The following is a 19842-nucleotide window of genomic DNA, read 5'->3' as shown; positions in this document are numbered from 1 at the left end:
AAGCCTAGAAGCTGCATTGTTCGCGTGTGTGACAGGGTCTGGCTCGGCTCGGCTCGGCTCGGCCCTGCGCCTGCGTTACGGCCCGCCTCGCGAGCAGCGGACCCCTGGCCTGGAGCTCAGCAAGCCTGCCGAACTGCAAGGCGGGAATGATGGCTGTTTTCATGAGCAGGGATGACGGCTATGTGAGGGCTAGTGGAGGCAAAGAAAGTGTAAATGAGAGAAAATACTAGCTCGGTTGTAAACAGAGAGGTGGAGAGAGGGAGGAAGAAGGATTCGCGCTGTGGAAGGAAGCAATGGCCTTGTGAAGAACGTCAGGAGCCTTTCTTTCTGCCTCAGTGCGCGTAAGCCTGCCTCCACACACACACACACACACACACACACAGCACGGGATGGCGGGCGAGGGGAATGGAACTGACTGAGGTTTGTGCGCTGAAAAGCAGCGGATTCCGACTCTCCCCTGCTCTCTTTACCACTCAGCCTTACTTTCTGTTGACTTAAGCATGTGATTCCGGCGGCGCTCGTTCTTCTGCCATAAATCACGCGCAGCCTTCCATGTACACCCTTCACATCAATGCATAGCCTAAGCAACTTCTGTTTTTTTTTTTTTTTCCACTGCACATCTTTCGTTGACTGATGGCAGCGGGGGCAGAGTCAGACATCTGTAGAGGAATATCGAGAGCTGTGCACGAGAGTAACCCGCGCGCTGGGGAGCGCAGCGCCTATGTGAAAGCGTGTGTGTCCCCTCTGTATCAGGACAGCGGTTGCCAGTGGTTTTGTCCGAACGCAAGCTGGAGGTGTGGTAAACTGTCGTCTGCGGCGTGCGTCGGCTCCGTGTCGTTTTGTCTTGCCTTGCTGCTTAGATTTGTTGACTGGGATGTGGAGCCCAGCTCCAGCTGTAACAGTGCTCTCCAGGCTGACTCGGGATCTTCTTTCCTCTTCGTGAACAGAGGTGTGGTGGAGTTCTCCTTCGCCTTGTGGCATCTGATCGCACCTATTTTCACACTGGTGAGTGCCTTCTTCTGGGCCGGCCTTTACTTGATCCGCTGCGGAGTGCTGGACCGAACCATCGTCTTCCTGCTCACCCTGTGTCACTTGGGAGAAGCGGCGGCGCAGGCGTTCTTGCATGGCTCGGACGAGCAGCTGCACTCTCTGACGGCTAGCGTGGTGGTGCTCGGCTGCTTGGCAAGCGGGGCACTCATGGTGATGCGACTGGGCCAGGGCATCTCCGTCATCGTCTTCATCAGCATCATCAGAGCCGCCTCGCTTATTTCTCTGCACAGAGTGCGCGCGAGCTGGAGACCCTACTTGGCGTACCTGGTGGGGGTCCTGGGCGTCCTGCTGGCGAGGTATGCTGACAGGCTGCTTCCGAATCAGGCAAGCCAACTGGAGGGCTGCACCTCCGTGACAGGGTCTAGAGAGGACCTTCTCGTGTTTAAAAGGCGCAGGAGATCCAGCTCCGTCGTATCTTCAGACATGGCACAGCACGGCTTCGAGGCCAGCAGCAAGTCGCACAGGAGAACCTCCCTGCCATGCATCCGGAAAGACCAGGTACAACTTCTCTTCTGCATTAATAGCACCTCAAGAGCGCGATGCTTCTCATGGAGTGGTGGCAGGCAAAATAATAACAATAATAATAATAACAATAATAATAATAATAATAATAATCTGTCCACTATATTGATGTCAAACAGAACTCAGTGGCCTAGCAGCCCCTGAATATTACTACTCACATTACAACAAATTATTATGTCTCTTACTAAAAAGGTGTGTTTGTCTGCAGAGAAGAATTAAAGGGAATGTTTTACTCCTTTCTCTCTCTCTCTCTCTCTCTCTCTCTCTCTCACTGTGTGTGTGTGTGTGTGTGTTTTCAGAATGATTAGGAAATTGTTCCAGTGTGTTCCACCATTTCCACATTGCCTCCTGGCACTTATTTATTTAATACTCTTTGTGAAATGTTCACCTAGCTGAGGCAACTCAGATGGCTTTCATTTTTCCTTCTATGCACCAAAAGAAAAATGATCATATGAAGCAAGTATCTGAATTGTAAAAACATCATTTGGATCAGTGGTGAAAAGTGAATTATACAGCAAACAGGATTTTTTAGTATTCAAACCTTATTCACATAATTCACAAAAGCCATTCATTCCTATGGCTTTACATTTACTCAAATCTAAAATACTCAGATAAAAACAATAACTTCCAAAGATTGTTTTCCGATCATGATCCACACTGCACTGCGTATGGCAGTAACTATAACAGTAATATGGCAGAAAGTTATAATATGTTTTGAACTGTATTCTGGTTTATGTTATTAGAGTATTGATTTCTTTTCCGGATATTGGACAAATCTTTTGCCGAGTCTTTTGGTTTTACAGTAAAGGCACAAATGATCATACTGTAAAACCTGCACTCATGTGTCCGTGTGTTTCAGTGGCCACAACACTGATCATTCTTTATGTGTCAGTGAGGTATATAATTCAAGGTTTACTTTGTTTATAAGATTTTGTTTTAATTGATGAGTAATATGTAGTTACTAGTTGTCTCTATTTTTCTTGACAGCTTGTTGTAGAAGTTGCGCCCTCTAGTGACTGACTATTTCGAACATTAATATTATATATGATACGCTTATATAATACATGCATGTTTAGTTGGTCTCGTGTGTGTGAAGTCTAGCCAGGTAAATACATCATAGTATAACCCATGTATGAGTCATTCTTCTCTGGCTCTGAGCTTTTCCAGTGCTGCTCAATGGAGTTGCAAAGTACACCACCACACACACACACACACACACACACACACACACACACACACACACACACTGTGGTATGTGGTTAATACAGATGTTGGAGGTTAGTTTTTCTGTGTGTGACGAGCAGCGTGCATGAGTGACCATCTCGTTTTGAGCTGCTCAGTTCTTCATTAACCTGGTGCTCAGGAGATGAGGAAATTAACTCGGGAATATAGCTGCGCTGACTGGGACATTATCTGTCACCCACTCTGCAGAACACATGCCTCTGTCAATGACAGAGATAAAATTGGTCTGTTATGAACATTGCAGCCACGTGATGTGCATTACATAAGCCTCTTTGAATGAACCCTGTGCCAAAAAACAGTACTGAAAAAAAAGACTTTCTTTCTTTCTTTCTTTCTTTCTTTCTTTGTATTTTGTATTTGTCAATGGTCTTTCTTGACCTCGGTTCAACAGCTAACTTAGATGGTTTCCTAAGATTAGTAGGAGTGTTTAGCTGGAAAGACACTACTACATATTTCAGTTGTTTCTGTTGAAAAAAAACGAGTGTTTTTTGATAGAACCTCTTCTGTACTGGACGAAAGGGCCATCTTCAATCCCAGCTCCTCTCTGCCTTTAGCTTTTGTGATTGTCCCAGGAGAGGCAACAAATCATCCTAATCCAAACTTTTGAACTAAGCACTAAGCTTCAGACTGTTTTTAAAGAGTTGACTCTATTGCTGATTTTACATTCATTACCTATTTTCCCTAATGTGTGCCTGAAGTTGTTTTTTCCTAGCAAAAGGACCATGGAATTGGCAGTACCTTCAGGTTCTTTTAGATTGTGCTTTGGAAAAGATAATGGATTACGGTTTTAAGGAGACATGAGGGTGTGCCTAGATCTATTTGAGGAAAAATGAGGAAGAACAATATTCTCTCATTGACGCAAATGGAGATCCATGGAGACTGGGTATATTTCGGTGACACGTTTTATAAGGTCTCCTTATAAATGTTTTAAAAAGAGATGCAGGACTACGTTTTTTCATCTCTCTCTCTTTCTTTCTCGCTCTCTCTCACTCGCTCACTCTGTCTCTTGCTTGCTTTTCATTTGCACTTTCTCGGTTTCTCACCCCTACTGTTTAATTGGCCTTATTTACATTGTTGCGAAAGACAGAGATGCCAACAGAGAGCCAACACTCAGTGTTTTTTACTCTCAGTGTTTTGTAAGGGGTCTTCGGCTAGCCAGACCGTGCCTAGCTTGGAATATGTAGCTTCAGCTGTCTTGCGTGCACGGCCAGCTGCCTGCCAAAAACCTCATCCAGCCAGAACCTCTCTAAACCTGTAATTTCACAGGTACGCCTGGTCATAGAAAGCCAAGAACCAGCAGTACAGCTGATTCAGTGACGTTAATTCAATCAAATCAATAAAAAAAATCCGACGTGCTGGTCAGACCAACTCACAGATAAGTTTTACAGCTACTGTCCTAATCCTCCAGTTCCCTTTTTCCTCACTAACAGCTACTGGCACTTCAGTTTCTTAAAGAAATAGGCAAGATGCACAGTTTTTCCACTACGTTAAGCACAAGTAAATCATTAACCTAACTTAACTGTGTTTCAATTCATGTTTGCATGTGCATACTGCATACTCAGCTGGAATATGTGTGTATGTGTAAGTGTGTGTGTGCATGTGTGCCACATGTAAGCTCCATGGCCCATGGCTGCTGAGAGGGAGCTTGTTATTTTAACCTGGGCTGGCTTTGGCCCAGCATGCCTTTCTCTCATAGGTCCCCTGCTAGCTGTCCATATGAGCTCCATTCCCTAGACAAGGCCCGTCTTGTTACGCCACTCAATGGTGTGTTTTACTTTCAAGAATATATCAGGCAGATGAAGAGGGGGCCAGGGAGCGGGTTCGAGGTCTAGCCAAAAGCAAAAAGTATGTCTGTACATTTGTCTATAAGTGGCTCTCTGCTTCACTGTTTAAAAGGGTTTAAATGGTTGACGGATGGTTTATTTTCTTTCTTTAATTTCACAGAAGGGAAAGTTTTTAATTTTTAAAGTGTAGAGACTTCACGCACCAACAGATGTGCAAACCTTGTGAAAAATACATGCGATATGGTATGCAAGGATGTCATTCAGAAAAAAAACTACACAACAGATCCCTGAAAATATAACGTCAGAATGTTAAAGAAGGAGAAAATGCTGTTACTGGTCCCACCCAATTTTGGAGCACAGAAGCAAGTGTGGTGAATTCCATCTGCTCATTTAAAAGCTTAGACTTGGCTGACACTTTTCTGTATGTCAGTAGAACAATCTGCATTGCTGCCGAAAATGCTGGCACCCCACCTTAGAGAAAAAGGAAACTGCAAGGAAACTTTAGACTCCGATTTTTAACTGAAGATCATGTGATTATCCTGTTTTTTTATTGTCAGTGAGTTATTAATGCATCTTTAAAATGCAGAGAATGAACATGGTTTAATTGTTAAAATTACACACTGGCAAAACTGTCAGACATGGTGTGTAAGTTGGCACAGAGGTGCATGTGTTTGTTTAGAATTTGTCATAGTGCAATTTTTTCTCAGTCATTTACTCAGCCTATGTGCAATACCTTTTATTTGAAAGAGCATATTTAAGAAGAAGAGTGCTAACTGTTAAGATTTGTGTTAGGTTATTTCATATGAGAAAGGGCCTTAAATGGAAGTTCAATTGGATTATTTAAGGGGCTCATTATTAAGTCATACTATTACATTATACTCTGAGCAGAACTTAGAATGTATTATGTATACCTTTCTCATATATGAATAATGGTGGTGTGGTGAAGGTCCTGAGAGTCATGTAATCTTTACTTCTTAATGGTAAGTAGGTCAATAGGGCTATCTGAATACCTAACAACGCACAACAATATCCCCGATTAACTCTTACAGTGCACTGTAAAGAATATCTGGGAAATTTGCAGTACGTTCGTAGCACAGCAGATTTGCCAGGTAATTACTGTAATATGTTTACAGTAGTAGCACATTGTATTGTAGTTTGAACATCAGCTGCCCCTCATGGCTGCCTATAGTGATTTTTTTAAGAACAAGCCAGAATTAGGTTTTTAAATGTCATGCGGTGCTGTTTTGTGTCAGAAAATGTTTGTAAACACATTTATCTGTCTTTGCAGTGATCTCAGTTAAACAGTTAAGTTAATTAAATAGTAAAGTTGGCTTTCTATACAAGAATTTAACAGACTTGCTAGTTAGCTCATACCTAATTCTTATTGCTTCAATAAACTTACGTAGCTCACCTAAAATCTAAGTCAAGAAAGTAGCTAGCTAACACTACATAGCTAGGTCACATCGTTACTGAGGAATTGCCTGTAATGGACACGTTTAGCTAGTTAACTTTGGTCAGCATACAAATGGCATTTGGTTGGGCAGCACCTTGGCTCTCAGTGCCACTATATCCTCGATGTTGTCGTTTTACAACATTAAACTTGAAAGCTGTAAGCATCAAGAGACTTGTATGCCTTCAAAATGAACGCTCAGAGTTCTGTGAGATCCTAGGCATAGAAACCTACTGTTCGATGAGAGATTTTCACAATAAAAAGAAAAGGTGGTGCCCAAAAACTATGAGAAAAGAAACAGAAAAGAATTGAGGCAGACACATCTAGTTGTGTAAAGGTGACAGATATATGTTTGCCTAAAACCTAGCAGTGATGATGCTAGCATACTCCGAAGCACTAGCAACCCCACCCACACCAGCCACAAATTAGGTGAGTGAGCCTGTCATTTTTTTCTATTGTATTTTGTTCAATTTGAAATGAAGCAAAATGCAACGTTCCCCGGAGCATTAAATGCCAGCTCTGAATTTTTTTCCCAGTTCACCCCCGCTCCTTAAGTCAATAGTCTAGCAAAGAATTAATTTCAGGGTGGGATAAGGAAATATACTAAATAAAGTCACCACGTGATCTGTACTATTTTATTGATAAGTGTGATGTGCTGATGTGTTCTAGTGGCTCTCACACAGTAGAAGGAGCGATGAGGATGCAAATATGTTATGTTAATCATTTAAGGCACAATCTACCATCAACCAACATTGACATATGAATAATGTTGCCATAAAATACCTTTATGACATTTCCACTGAAAATGAATAAAATATGTTGCTAGTAATGAGGAAAATGGCATTTTATCTTAGGTCTTAGGTTCATTTTGATATGATATAAATTGATATGATATAAATATCAGTGTCATTAAAATTCCGAAAATGTCCTCCCCTCTGTTTTGTTAACAAATAGCACCCTGACGCAAGGTGTTAATTATACATTGGGGATTTTGCCCGGTGTGTGATAGTGCAGCTCGTGTGATCTAGGAGCACTGAATAGTGCGAGGAAGTAAAGGAGCGCTCGGTGATTCAACCCCAGTGATACTCCCCAAAGACACCCACAAACCACAACCAGTAAATCAGACTATTTCTACTAGAAGAACCAGAATAGCAAACTGCTCCCCCTTCTACATGTTAATAGAAACAGAAAAGGCCAAAAAAAAAAAAAAAAGCCATTCCCTGTGTGATACAGCTAACTAAGCTAACTTTAAGACCAGATCCTATTGTCAGTTGTGTGTTATGCATAGGAACTTAGTAGGAGGAATAGTGTGGACTTTGTCTTACAGAGTTGTCTTACAGAGCTTTCTCTATATTTTCCCTACTCAATGCAGTAGATGTGATTTTTTTTCCTTTATGACATAAAAATATAAATAAAAAAATTATTTGAATGCCTTCACACACATGTAGAATAAATACAGTGTACAGTACTTGACTAGGCTTGAATAAGTGCTTGGACACCGACTCAGTCTAATCTCTGAATGAGAATTATGTCTGTGGTTTAAATTGTTACCATTGCATACCACTACGACTGACTCCAGAGCTACACTTAACCTCTAGGCTGGAAATAGTTCTATGCAATTTAACAAGTGTGCCAGCCAAGGGTGTGCTTTATATATAAGCCCTATTAGCACTCATTGTGTGTTAAATGTATTATAAAACCATTTAACCAATTATTGTATGTGTCCAAAAACCCTGGTGATACCATCAGAAAAAAATGTATGCACAATGTTTTTACTGAGTCTTTTTTTTTTTTTTTGTCTTTGCTATGTATAACACAGTCATTAGTCACTATCTGTATAAATGGTTTATGAAGATAAGCTGAACTGTAAAATGTAGGACGTCATTTTGCACAGACATATCCATTAATCTGCTGAGTTTGTTGTTATAAGGAAAGCAAAGAAATGTAAGAAACAAAAAGTGCAGTGGACACTGGCAAGCAGGGACAGCTTCGGTAGTTGTTTTCCAGGCCGGAAAGGGACCAGATGTGTCCTTTCCACTGAACCTACACGGAACCACCATCACACATTTACCTAAAGTTGTATGGATAACTGCTGCTCTATGTGCAACCCAGCCTACAGTATAGACCTACAATTCATATTAGTTGTAATCATGAGTGGAGCAGGATGAATGTGGTCATACATGGAAGTTATCTGATCATGCAGGGATAAAAGGCAGCACGCAACAAAGTGCTAAAATTCTATGGAAATCTTTAAATACTGGTTTCTTCTGGGCGGTAGAGAGTAATGTGAGCCGGTATGTTATAGACTATTGCATGTAAGATGAGATGAACATTTCTCAAATGTGCTTGCCTATGAGACATAGAGAGTAATGTGCGATGGATAGTTCTGCCAAAGCGAAAGTGTAAGGGAAGCTACAAACCACACACCACCAATAAAAAAACTCTGAAATTGCATACTGGGCTCATGTTTTTTTCATGCAAACAAATAGGATAAATTAGAGATTACCTGTTTCTTGCTCACTGCTCTTCTCTGATAGCTATCATACAGTAGCTGGAACAGCACTCTTGCTATCTGCAGTTTCTGTCCCAGTATTATATTATGGCATTGCATAAAAGCTATAATATTGCATAAATGCTTAAAATCTTAACAGTTTGCTTGCAGTCAAATTTTTACAGAACTTATTAATCCTTTCTTTAAAATGTTTTATAAAGCATGCAATGCATGTTAAAATTTCTTTGTACAAAACTTGACATGGATGGAGCTATAACACAGCCTTCCATTTCTTTGTTTCTTTCTGTCTGTCTTTAGTAGGTCAATTGAAGACATATGTCATCTTGCCTGGCTCTTTTCTCCATTGATAAACAATAGATTGTAAATAGGAAATTTTAAATGCACGATGAAAGATATATGATAGATAAGAACAGAAGGTTAAAGTGCCCGTGTGATGGAAAACCAATTTTTTTTCTTGCTTTTTGAAATAAGAGGTTGTACCATGGAAACACTGTCAAAAGTTTCGTTCACTCCTAATCCAGACAGTCCACAGCTGAAAAAAAACAGCCTTTTGATTATTCACAGTTGTGACTCACATTTACATATCACCACTATTCAGTTTAGACCCACCCAAGTGATAAGGAATGGTTCATCATCATGAGACTAATTTTAATGAAGTGTAGTACAGGCCATGGGATAAAGAGAGATTGGAAAATGGTCATGTAAAAGGAATTACAACTGTTGTTGGTTTATAAAACCACACACTAATGCATTATATGTGGATGTTAGGGGAAAATGTAGAATATGACCACTTTAAGCATGTTAAACAAATTCTTAATTAGAAATACAATCAGGCAGTGTACAAGTCATTAAACTGTAATGAAGAACTGTACGTATATATATCATGAATAGAGTATAAAAGCACAGAAATAGCCAATTGTAGACATGTAACTATCACAGACTGTGGTTGCACCATATGATATTTTTAAGTTCACTCAAATTTAACAGGAACAGAACTAAGCACCAAAGCAAACAGGTCTTCATGTCACCAAATATCTTTATACCATTTATAATAATATAATAATAATATATAGAATGTAAATATAGATTTACAAAAACAATTTAATTTTTTATTGTTTTCTTCAGGTCATACCACATGACAGCCATATGTATTACTACAGAACAGTACTTAAAAAGGTGAAAGTTTCCAAATTTCAGTAAGTTTCAAATAAGTTTTAAGAACTGCACCATTGATCAGATATTTTGAATCTTCTAATAAATGTGGGTGTATGATTCTTACCACAACTTGATTGGCCTGCACAGAGCCCTGACCTCAACCCCACTGAACACCTCAACCCCGTTCAACCCCTCACTCACCTCAACCTCGTTCAACCCCTCACTCAACATCAGCGCCTGACCTCACTAATGCTCTTGTGGCTGAATGAACACAAATCCCCACAGCCACGCTCCAACATCTAGTGGAAAGCCTTCTCAGAAGAGTGGAGCTCATTATAACAGCAGACACAGGGAATAAATCTGTAATGGGATGTTCAACAATCATATATATGGTCAGTGTGATGGTCAGTTGTCCACAAACTTTTGGCAATATTGTGTATGTATTATGTCTTATTATGCATTTTTAAGCAAGCATTCTTGTCTTCAACCCAAATATATATTTGCATTTGAGAATTTTGTTGTCATGTTGTCAATGGAGCCCTAAGACATCCTTGTCACATGTAATGATATATTTATTGATTATGTCTATAGTTTGATAATAGAAAAAAATAGAATTTTATCCTCTTTTCTTCATTCTTTCTTCTGCTTTACTAGTCTTGTTGTTTTGTTTCTCATTTGTGTTTAAATTAGTTAATGTATGTGCTTAGTTAAGTTGGTGACGTCATATTCGTAACTAATGAAGAGCTACAAGCGCTCTGTGAAATTCATGAGAAAGCCAGCAGAAGTATGCAGTCTTTCCAGCTGTGGGCTTTGTGTTCCATTTAAAAATATGCTGGGGGCTGACCCCATCCCCCACTGTTTGCCCCACCTCCATTTCCCCGGTTCATGCCTCTGTTGTAACTGAACAGCTGACATTTCATACAAACATGGGAGCTCGCACAGCAGATAATCTTGTCACACAAACACATTTATTAATTGGCTTCAAATTTATTGACATTTTTATCAATCACATTTCCATGATCCTAACACAAATGCATAAAGTAATTAATGCACAAAAGGGCTGCATGGGCATGTATGGGAATATATTCTTTCTATTTTGGTGTCCATTGTTGCAGGCAGTAACCAAACTGAAATGAGTGCGATTGTAATTGGGGGTCTGTGTTATACAGATAAGAGCCTAAGTCTGCCATTAAGGTTTGTTGAGGATGCAAACACAACTGGCTTTTGTTGTGTTCAGCCCCTGGGAATTAATAGACTCGCTCATTTTGTCTGTTAAGTATTTAACTTGTGACTTCTCTATATAGATTCTACTGGATAATATCAGGGTCACAACAGCATATGGCCTTCAAACACAGGGGTGTGACAACAGGAAAAATGATCTTTAACAACCAAAACTAGATTTCACATACAGATGTTGATATATTTAAGTGACAAAACTTTCAAAACTTTCAACAAATGCATTTTCTGTCTTGGGTGCCCTTCTTGGTGTTCACTTATGTGCAAGCACTCTAGCACACAGTATTCTTTTCACTATAATAGCAATAATCCTAGTGAGGTTCATATTTAATTTTAATCAACTGTCTGATTCACTTTTAGCAGCCAGGACTGAGGTTTTTTGCTTTGTTTTGTTTTATTTTGTTTTCTTACTTTATGTTTTAGCCTTGCATCTGGGTTAAAGGGTGTCCAGGGCAGCTGTAATGTAGTTTGCACAATTTTGGACCATAGTTGGTTCAAAAAATCCCTCCATAATCCTGAATTTTGTCCGACCCCCTCTTGTGCTGCTCCGCCCACATCAGCATTAGTGTGTTCATGCCTGACCGTGAAAACAGAAGACCAAGAACTAGGGAAAAAAAATGGCTTACACCCAGTCAAATTAGACACATACTGTTGTTGTACCACTAAATTGCACTGCACAAAAATGGAGCCCTAAATCTCATTAAGTGTTTTAACGTCAGATTGGCCCTGTTCTGTCTAAGCTGTGTTCATTCAGCCCTAAGCAGTTGCTGATGTGATTTTGCTCAGAAGAACAGAATAACTAGGTTCTCGTCTCACTCCAGGAAATTCACGTCTGTGATTTCGTCTTTTTATTCTTTTTGCACTCCTTCCTCCTTCACTTTCCATAACAGTACAGCTGTGACAATAGTGCTGGCTGCAAGGATTTTAACAATGTACTCGTTCTAATATGTTGTTGTTTCAGTTAAGTAACTTGTATGAGCATGCTACATAATTTAAGCCTAATAAATGACTTAAACACCTTTTTGTTACAAAGAGAAAAAGTGGAATTGTGAAGACATTATGAAGACTATATGTATATATGTATATATGTATTTATGTGTGTGTGTACCTTGGCTGAGGACAGCTGTGGTCAGTGTTAGAAAGCAATGGCTGAAATCACTGTCAGCCTTCAAGTTGCACGAATAATCTACTGTTTATCAGAGACTTCAACAGCAGAAATAAAGACAACACTGAAAATGTCCCAGAAGACTGGGGGCCAAAAAATACAGTGATGATGCAGAGATTTCATTCAGATTGGACAGAAAGAAGATCAGGAAATTTACCAAAAGAACAGAAAGAATAAATGTATAGAGTGAACCACTGGTACATACAATCAGCTCCATTACTATTGGCATCATTCATAGAAAAAGAGCAAAAATGATATATAAAATGAATTATAGATGCAATTTTGAATATGAAAATATGGAGATGCTATATACTTTTGTTATGAAATGACTTTCAACCAGTTCATGAACAAAGAAGGGAGGCAATGAGGGGAGTTCACAGCCAGAATTGTTGTATATGTCTGCATCAAACTGCTAAAACTTTTTGTAAACCATTTGAGCAAGGAATCCAAGACGTCCAGAATAATAACAAGTTAAGCGAACAGAGATTCGCTCAGGACCTCCATCAACTCTTACGACTCCAAAAAATACGGCCTCATTTGGAAGAGAGAGGGAAAGAAAGAGAGAGAGGGGGAAAGAGGGAAAGAGGGCAGGCTGCAGAGAAACCTGCGTGCTGGTGCATCGCATTTTCAGTGGAATATCCATAACATGCAGTGCCTCTGTGGTTAGCACAGAGATGTGGGCTAGCATCCCCAACTTAACCAAACTAGCAAAGCCATGGTCTTAGCCTAGGGCTTTATCAAATTTACATGACAGAATTTACCACTGTCAAAAAAAAAACAAAACTTGATCTCCAGGGCTAAAAGTATGATGTTTAGCATGATGACCGAGCAAACGTTTCATTTTCCCCTGGGAGCAGTACAACAAGCCAAATATCCAGCTTATTGTTTATTGGCCAAACCCATCCACATAAACTGACAAATTCTGAGGTTCTGACTGACGTGTATGGCAAGTCTTAATGTATACTGAATGTTTTGTTTTAAACTGGGTCAGTAAAAATGGCACAAAACATAGTTATAGGTCTTCTCACCTCCCATATGGCCTGTATTACCGTGAGTGATTTTTATTACCAATTAAAAACAAAAAAAAAACATCACCAATTGTACTGGAGGAAGCATTTCCTTACCAGCACACAGTCTAGTATAAAGTAACCCTGAGCCAAACTTCTGTTATCACCCATGTCAGTAATTTGATCACTTTGCTATATCCAGAGGGCCAAAGAGATTTAATGCAATATTTCATAAAGAAATATTTGCACAATCAGTCTTTGGTGAATCCTCCCATGGAGAGAATAACAGCACTGAGCCTCTTTCTGCAATGTCTAATAATCTCCAACTCCTTCATGCCGAATATTTCAAGCTCCTTTATATTCTAGGTTTGTGCATGTGGACTGTCTGCTTCAGTTCAGTTCAGAATTAAATAGGCTACAAATCTGGAGCCTGAGATGGCCATGACAAAACACTGATTTTTGGGTTCTTGGATCCGTTTCTGTGCTGAGTTTCATGTTCATATTTGTTTAAAATCCTCAAAATCCAAATCTTAACCTTGAGACAGAGGCGACCAGGGTTTTGGCTTAAAACAGCCCCCAGTACTTCATACATCTTTATGTAAGCTAAGTACACAAAGGCTGCAGCAGGCTGTGTGAGGACTGTGGTGTTTCACAATGTGACTGAACCACATACTGAGTCAGTGCAACAGAAATTTGTGTTCTTTAAAACTTAGCTTATTGTTCAGGGGAGTGAATTTAGAGAACAGATCAGTCCTTGTGTGCATCTGAGTACACTACACACATTAATATGGGAGACTGACATATGAATACAATAGACTCATATAGAAAGCCATATGGATATATTTACTCTACTAAATACATAGATAAAATAAAGACATGCTGTAACTAAACATACAATTATAGACTATGTGGCCAAAAGTATGTGGACACCTGACCAAGCACAGCCATATGTTCGTGTTGAACATCCCATTCCAGATTTATTCCCCGTGTGTTTGCTGTTATAATGAGCTCCACTCTTCTGGGAAGCTTTCCACTAGATGTTGGAGCGTGGCTGTGAGGATTTGTGTTCATTCAGCTACAAGAGCATTAGTGAGGTCAGGCGCTGATGTTGGGATGTCGAGGAGGTCTGGGGTTCAGTCGGTGTTCCAGTTTATCCCAAAGGTGTTCAGTGGGGTTGAGGTCAGGGCTCTGTGCAGGACACTCGAGTTCTTCCACTCCAACCTTCACACACCATGTCTTCATGGAGCTCGCTTTGTGCACAGGGGCATTGTCATGCTAGAACAGGTTTGAGCCTCTTAGTTCCAGTGAAGGGAACAAAGACATTCTAGACAATTGTGTGCTTCTAACTTTGTGGCAACAGTTTGAGGAAGACTCAGATATGGGTGTGATGATCAGGTGTCCATGTACTTTTGGACATACAGCATAGAATACAATATGTACCCATTAATGGATGATATCCAATAAATTGTTGTCTTCCTATTTTTATGTTTAAACCACTAGGGGGTGGAGGCATTATGTTTTTGGGTTGTCCGTCTGATGTCTGTCTGAGATTCTCAGTAGCATGATATCTCAAGAACGAGCGGTTACATGATTGCAGGATGTAAAAGGAATTATCCTTCTAACCACCAGATGAACTGATTAGATTCTGGATGTGATCCACAGCAAAGGTCAAGGTCACAGCAATGTTAACAAATGTGGAAGACACTAATGTGTCATCATGTATGATATTTTTCTTTACTTTGTAACTGTATGGTTATACATATAAATATTAAAACCAAAAAAAAGCATTTCTGGTACATGTTCTGGTGACGGAATTTGATTTGGCATACATAACCTATACATATGTTGTGTATAAAAAAAGCTCAAATTGAACTATTCCAATAAATCCAATAAATCTGCTCACATATTGTAAGCATGCTGTGTATAAAAATCAGCACCGTAAATCACATTCTTCGAAAATACAGTGCAGGAAGGAGACTGATAAATTTGTTATTTCAGTACAACTCCTTTGCCAGTGAATAGCTGATGTCCTAATATGAGACATGAGTTTATAGCTTGCAGTGCTTTTTTATAAAAATGACTTGAGCATTCCATTTTACAGATAATTTTATAATTTTTGTTTTGCAATGAGGTATTTTTTTTATGTTTTGTTTTTGAGAGTCTGCATAAATAGGTTCGAATCCTAATATCCTAATAAAAATGAATCAGTAATCAATAAAGTTTTTAGAAAGATAGTTTGTCTAGCATTTATGGAAACTGGATGACGTACAGTCCACTCTGAAAGTATTGGAACAGCAAGGCCAAATCTTTTGTTTTTGCAGTAAACAGGTTGGGTGTGAGATTAAAATATGAATATGAGAAAATGAGTTTCATCTTTCATGTCCGGATATTTACATCTAGATGTGTTAACCATCTTAGAACATGGCACCTTTGGTGGCAGAAACATCCAACTTTTGAATTGGCCTTGCCATTCCAATACTTTCGGAGGAGACTGTATGTTAAAATCTCTACATACAGACAACAGCATTGTGACTTGGAAAACTACACATAGGGTTTAAACTAAGGTCTGAGACTTGATCCCATCGTAGTATATATTCAAAATCTAATTATAAAATCGCTTATATATGTATAAATGAGCAGACAGTACAGATTACAGAGTATTTATGAGAGCAGTGATGCAGGCCATTTGAATCGGCCCGATACTGTGGGAGCCAAAAGCAACATGAGTAACTTAAGCAAAAAGAAGTTTGTGAACGGGCACAAAGCCATGGAATGTTGAGCTACATATCCACAGAAATGCATACGCAATGTAGCCTGGTAAACCAAAAAAAAAAAAAAAAAAAAAAAAAACACATAATTTCACTTTTCAGCTCAACAAAGAAGGTTAAGATAGTCACCCTACTCAGAAGACTGTAGTACAAGGCTGTAGAATTATTATCATTATTATTATTATTATTATTATCTCATAATCTCATCTGCTTAGAAAAACGGGTGTTATTCAGCACTATCCATTTCAGTGCTCACTGTTGCATAACTATTATATAACCATGTCCTTGCTATGTCACAATCTACTATAATGTTTACCACCTATTGTTGACTGCCAAAGCATTATCTTGTTCGATCATACATTATATTATATGTAAAATGTCACACTGGTGTCCAAGTCACAGCAGTGACATGGGCATGGTAGTGTGTGGTGCTGGTAAAAGCGAATCATGTGCAGTGTCGCTTGCATTTTTAAACATTTCAATGTCGACTGCTAACTAAAAATATCCCGCCAACAGCAGTGCAGTGGTGAGAAACTGGCCACTGTCTCTGACAGCGTTGAAAACAATTAACACTGTACATAGAAAAAGTTAAAGCTATAGTCCCTACCCATCCACCTACAAGGTACAGCAACATGACAAGTGTGTCTAATAAGGTTGGTGTATGTGTAGATGGTCACATGGCACCTGATACCTTCATTCCTGTATCAACACTATGTACTGTAAGTGTCACTACTATGTCAGCTGTAATGAGAAAGATCCACCTCCCAAATATTATCTGCTCAGCGGTGATATTGTGCTGGTGGTTCCTTTCCATGGATGGACAGGGTAAAAGGAGTCTGGCAAACTGTCCATAGCAACAGTTAAGCTCCAAATGAGAGGTACATTCTAAAATGCTCCATGTACACGGGGCCATACTGAGAATTGATGACTTAAGTCTAAATGTTATGTCAATATTTATGCGGAGAAATTTGCACGTATTTAGACTTTGGCTATGCACTGGCTTAAGTTTTGTTTTCTTTCCTGTCAAATGTAATATGATGTGAGAAAAAATCCACCCTCATTATTTGAATGCTTACAAAATAGCACTTGATTTGATTTTTTTTTTTTTTTTATAGCTATCATGCTCCAAAAGTTACTGCGCACTTAATGAAGCCACAAGATACCAAATCGAGGTCATGAAATGGTAATGTGTTTGCAAGACACAATATATTTTATCAAGCTTTTAATTTGTTTTGATTTGCCCAATTAATTAATTTGATGTTAATTTGAAAAAAAAAATATGCAGGCCGTTTGATGGATAATCTGATCAAGCACTCATCTACTACAGTGACAACACACTTTATGGGTTGCTCCTAATTTTATCCATAAAAACGTATCCATAAAAATTCAAACTGTCAGACAGTGGTGCTGGACTTAATACTGTTCCTCGCTCAAGCTGATATTGCACAAGAAAAATGCGCTGAAGTCCATAGTTATGTTTGAGGTATAAATGAATACGGCCCATGAAAGCTGTACCTAAAAAAAATGCCAACTCTGTCTGTATATACACACACACACACAACTTTTTAATTTATGATAGGCAGTTTTACTTTTTAATGTTTATCATTGTTTTATAGAAGAGTATTGAAGTAATCTCTTTACTGGCCATTCTCAGCATGTGTGTTTCCCATGCTATCAAGGCCATACATGAGTTAATAAGTATTGGGGTCAAACAATCCTTAATTCACAGGAGTAGAGAGATAGTCAATCACCTATACAGTAGGTTGATGTAAGCTCTGATGTTCCTGCAAATAGGATTATGTTGTTCAGATTTTCCGTGAGCCAACCATTATAGCCGATACTACCCACCAAATTTGATAGACAGAAATTAAATGAAATAACACCAGTAAATAATGCAACGTCTATGCGCTTAGCAATACCTGAAGGAGTGCTCAACTGCGTCATTACCTTTTCATGTCTCCATGGTTACACCGGACAGCAGTCAGGCAGATGAATTCTAGCAGGACACAGTTTCTGCACAGATGCATGAAGATGGACAATCCAGCTCTTTCCTCAATCCCAAACAAAAAGAGACCTAAACAGTATTTAATTAGCCATATTTCACTACATAACTTATATATATTTATATATATATATATATATATATATATATATATATATATATATATATATATAAATATATATATATATATAAAATTCTTCTTATTATTTTTATTTTATAACTTCTTTACTATCATCAACTTTAATTTTTAAACTGAAACCCATATGTTGAGATCTTTGGACTGGAGCAGCTGCATGAGAGGGTAAGCTTTTCCTGCATGATTTTCAGCAGGATTTGGTTAAAGCACAGCTGGCACGTATTATAGGCCCCAAAGTGTTCCCTCTAACCTTAAACACATATTGGTGTCCATTCCTTTATTCATGGATCAGTTGAATTTCAGTATTTTCTGATACCGTATTAATTACTATGAAAATGTTACTTTGATTTAAAATGATCTATGACAGTGTTTCTCAGCCAATTATTCAGAGACTTCAAACAGTCCACATTTTTGCTTACTCTCAGCTCCTAACACATCTGTACCAAGCAATCAAGAATACGAGATGCTTCCTGATACAGGTATGTTAAGCATTAGACGAGAGCGAGCATGTTCTCACTCTGAGGACTGTGTTGAGAAACGCTTGTCTATAATTTCTTCAGGTGACTGAAAAAGCTATTTAGAACTACTTAGAAGCTGCGCAGGGTTTTCATCATAATGTATTATAAATGTATCCATAGCAAATCATTATTTTCATACATGGGACTTGCTCCCAGATGGTGATATCATTTGAATTGCTGTATTTTGAGAATGTACATTAGTTAGTTAGTTAGTTTACTGTCTTGTAGTGTAAATCTGGATAGCAATGTAAGCCAATTATAACATTTGTATATGTTTGCTTTGTATGAACACATCTCTGCTTGGGTTTCTGGTGTTCTCTATTATCCTGCTTTGGGACACCAGACACGCTCTTATTAGTGCTGGGGATATAATAAGCCCTGTGGCTGTGTGGATTGCAGCATGTGGGGTTAATGTAGCCTCTCCACAGGCCAGGCCATTAAAGCTCTATAACCCAATCACATCCTGGCCAGAGCTCCCACTTAGCCTGGCACTGATGTCACCCTCACTAAGACGAGTGGAAAAAACACCACTCATTCACCTCATTGGCAGAACTCTGTGTGGCCCTGGAAAAGTATACAGCCATTATTCACCCTGATTTATGTTTCGATGTACACTGTTACATCTAATCATTTGAGGTCTATTTTGTACTATGACTCAGCTCAATCCTGAGATGATTATTCTGTGAGTTAAGATCTCATATTCTGGATTTTCGCAAGCATCATTTAGACACTAGTATGCTAAATATGCTTATATATGGGCCTGAGAAATTAACCCAGTTTCAGCTGTTTTTGAGGTATGGGGGAAAACTGCACACCAGGCCAAAGACTCATTCACCTAAATAGTGTGTGGCTTGTGCAGTTTTTTTTTTTTTTTTTTTTTTTTTTTTACAAGTTTCCTATATTTGAAAAAAAAAAACACTTAACTGTGGTTAGGTATGTGTCTAGGTATGTTTCAGATTGGTTTTTGTCTTTACAAGAATGCTAAAGAACACAGCATATCTTTATTTGTTTGGCGAGCATATTAGATTTTAATAAAAAGATACATATTTCTTGATTTGATTATTCTTTGTACATCAATCTCTCTCTCTCTCTCTCTCTCTCACAATGCACACACACACATACACACACTCCTGTCTCTGACTTTCTTCCTCTCTGATTTCTTCTCTCTCTCTCTCTCTCTCTCTCTCTCTCTCTCTGAGTTGGTATAAGATCCATTCCGGGTTTCCTAATCACAAATGGCTAGCTGAGACTGATGGCCATTTGCCACTGCCATTTAAAACATGGTGTTTTCAGGT

General features: G+C 39.0%; 1 protein-coding gene across 3 annotated transcripts in view; it reads left to right on the top strand.

Moving 5' to 3' along the window:
- Positions 1 to 605: 605 nt before the first annotated feature.
- pde3a (phosphodiesterase 3A, cGMP-inhibited) overlaps positions 606 to 19842 on the top strand; it is a 74235-nt gene continuing 54998 nt past the window's right edge. For all 3 annotated transcript variants that reach the window (XM_026943468.3, XM_026943467.3, XM_026943466.3), the window contains exon 1: positions 606 to 1548. In XM_026943468.3, coding sequence (XP_026799269.2) covers positions 634 to 1548 — 915 coding nt within the window. In that variant the 5' untranslated portion in view covers positions 606 to 633. The remainder of the gene's footprint in view (positions 1549 to 19842) is intronic.

Source organism: Pangasianodon hypophthalmus, chromosome 18 (assembly GCF_027358585.1).
Source record: "Pangasianodon hypophthalmus isolate fPanHyp1 chromosome 18, fPanHyp1.pri, whole genome shotgun sequence".
Classification (NCBI taxonomy): Eukaryota; Metazoa; Chordata; class Actinopteri; order Siluriformes; family Pangasiidae; genus Pangasianodon; species Pangasianodon hypophthalmus.
The sequence above is the reverse complement of the archived record's forward strand: the minus strand, read 5'-3'. Positions and strand labels throughout refer to the sequence as shown.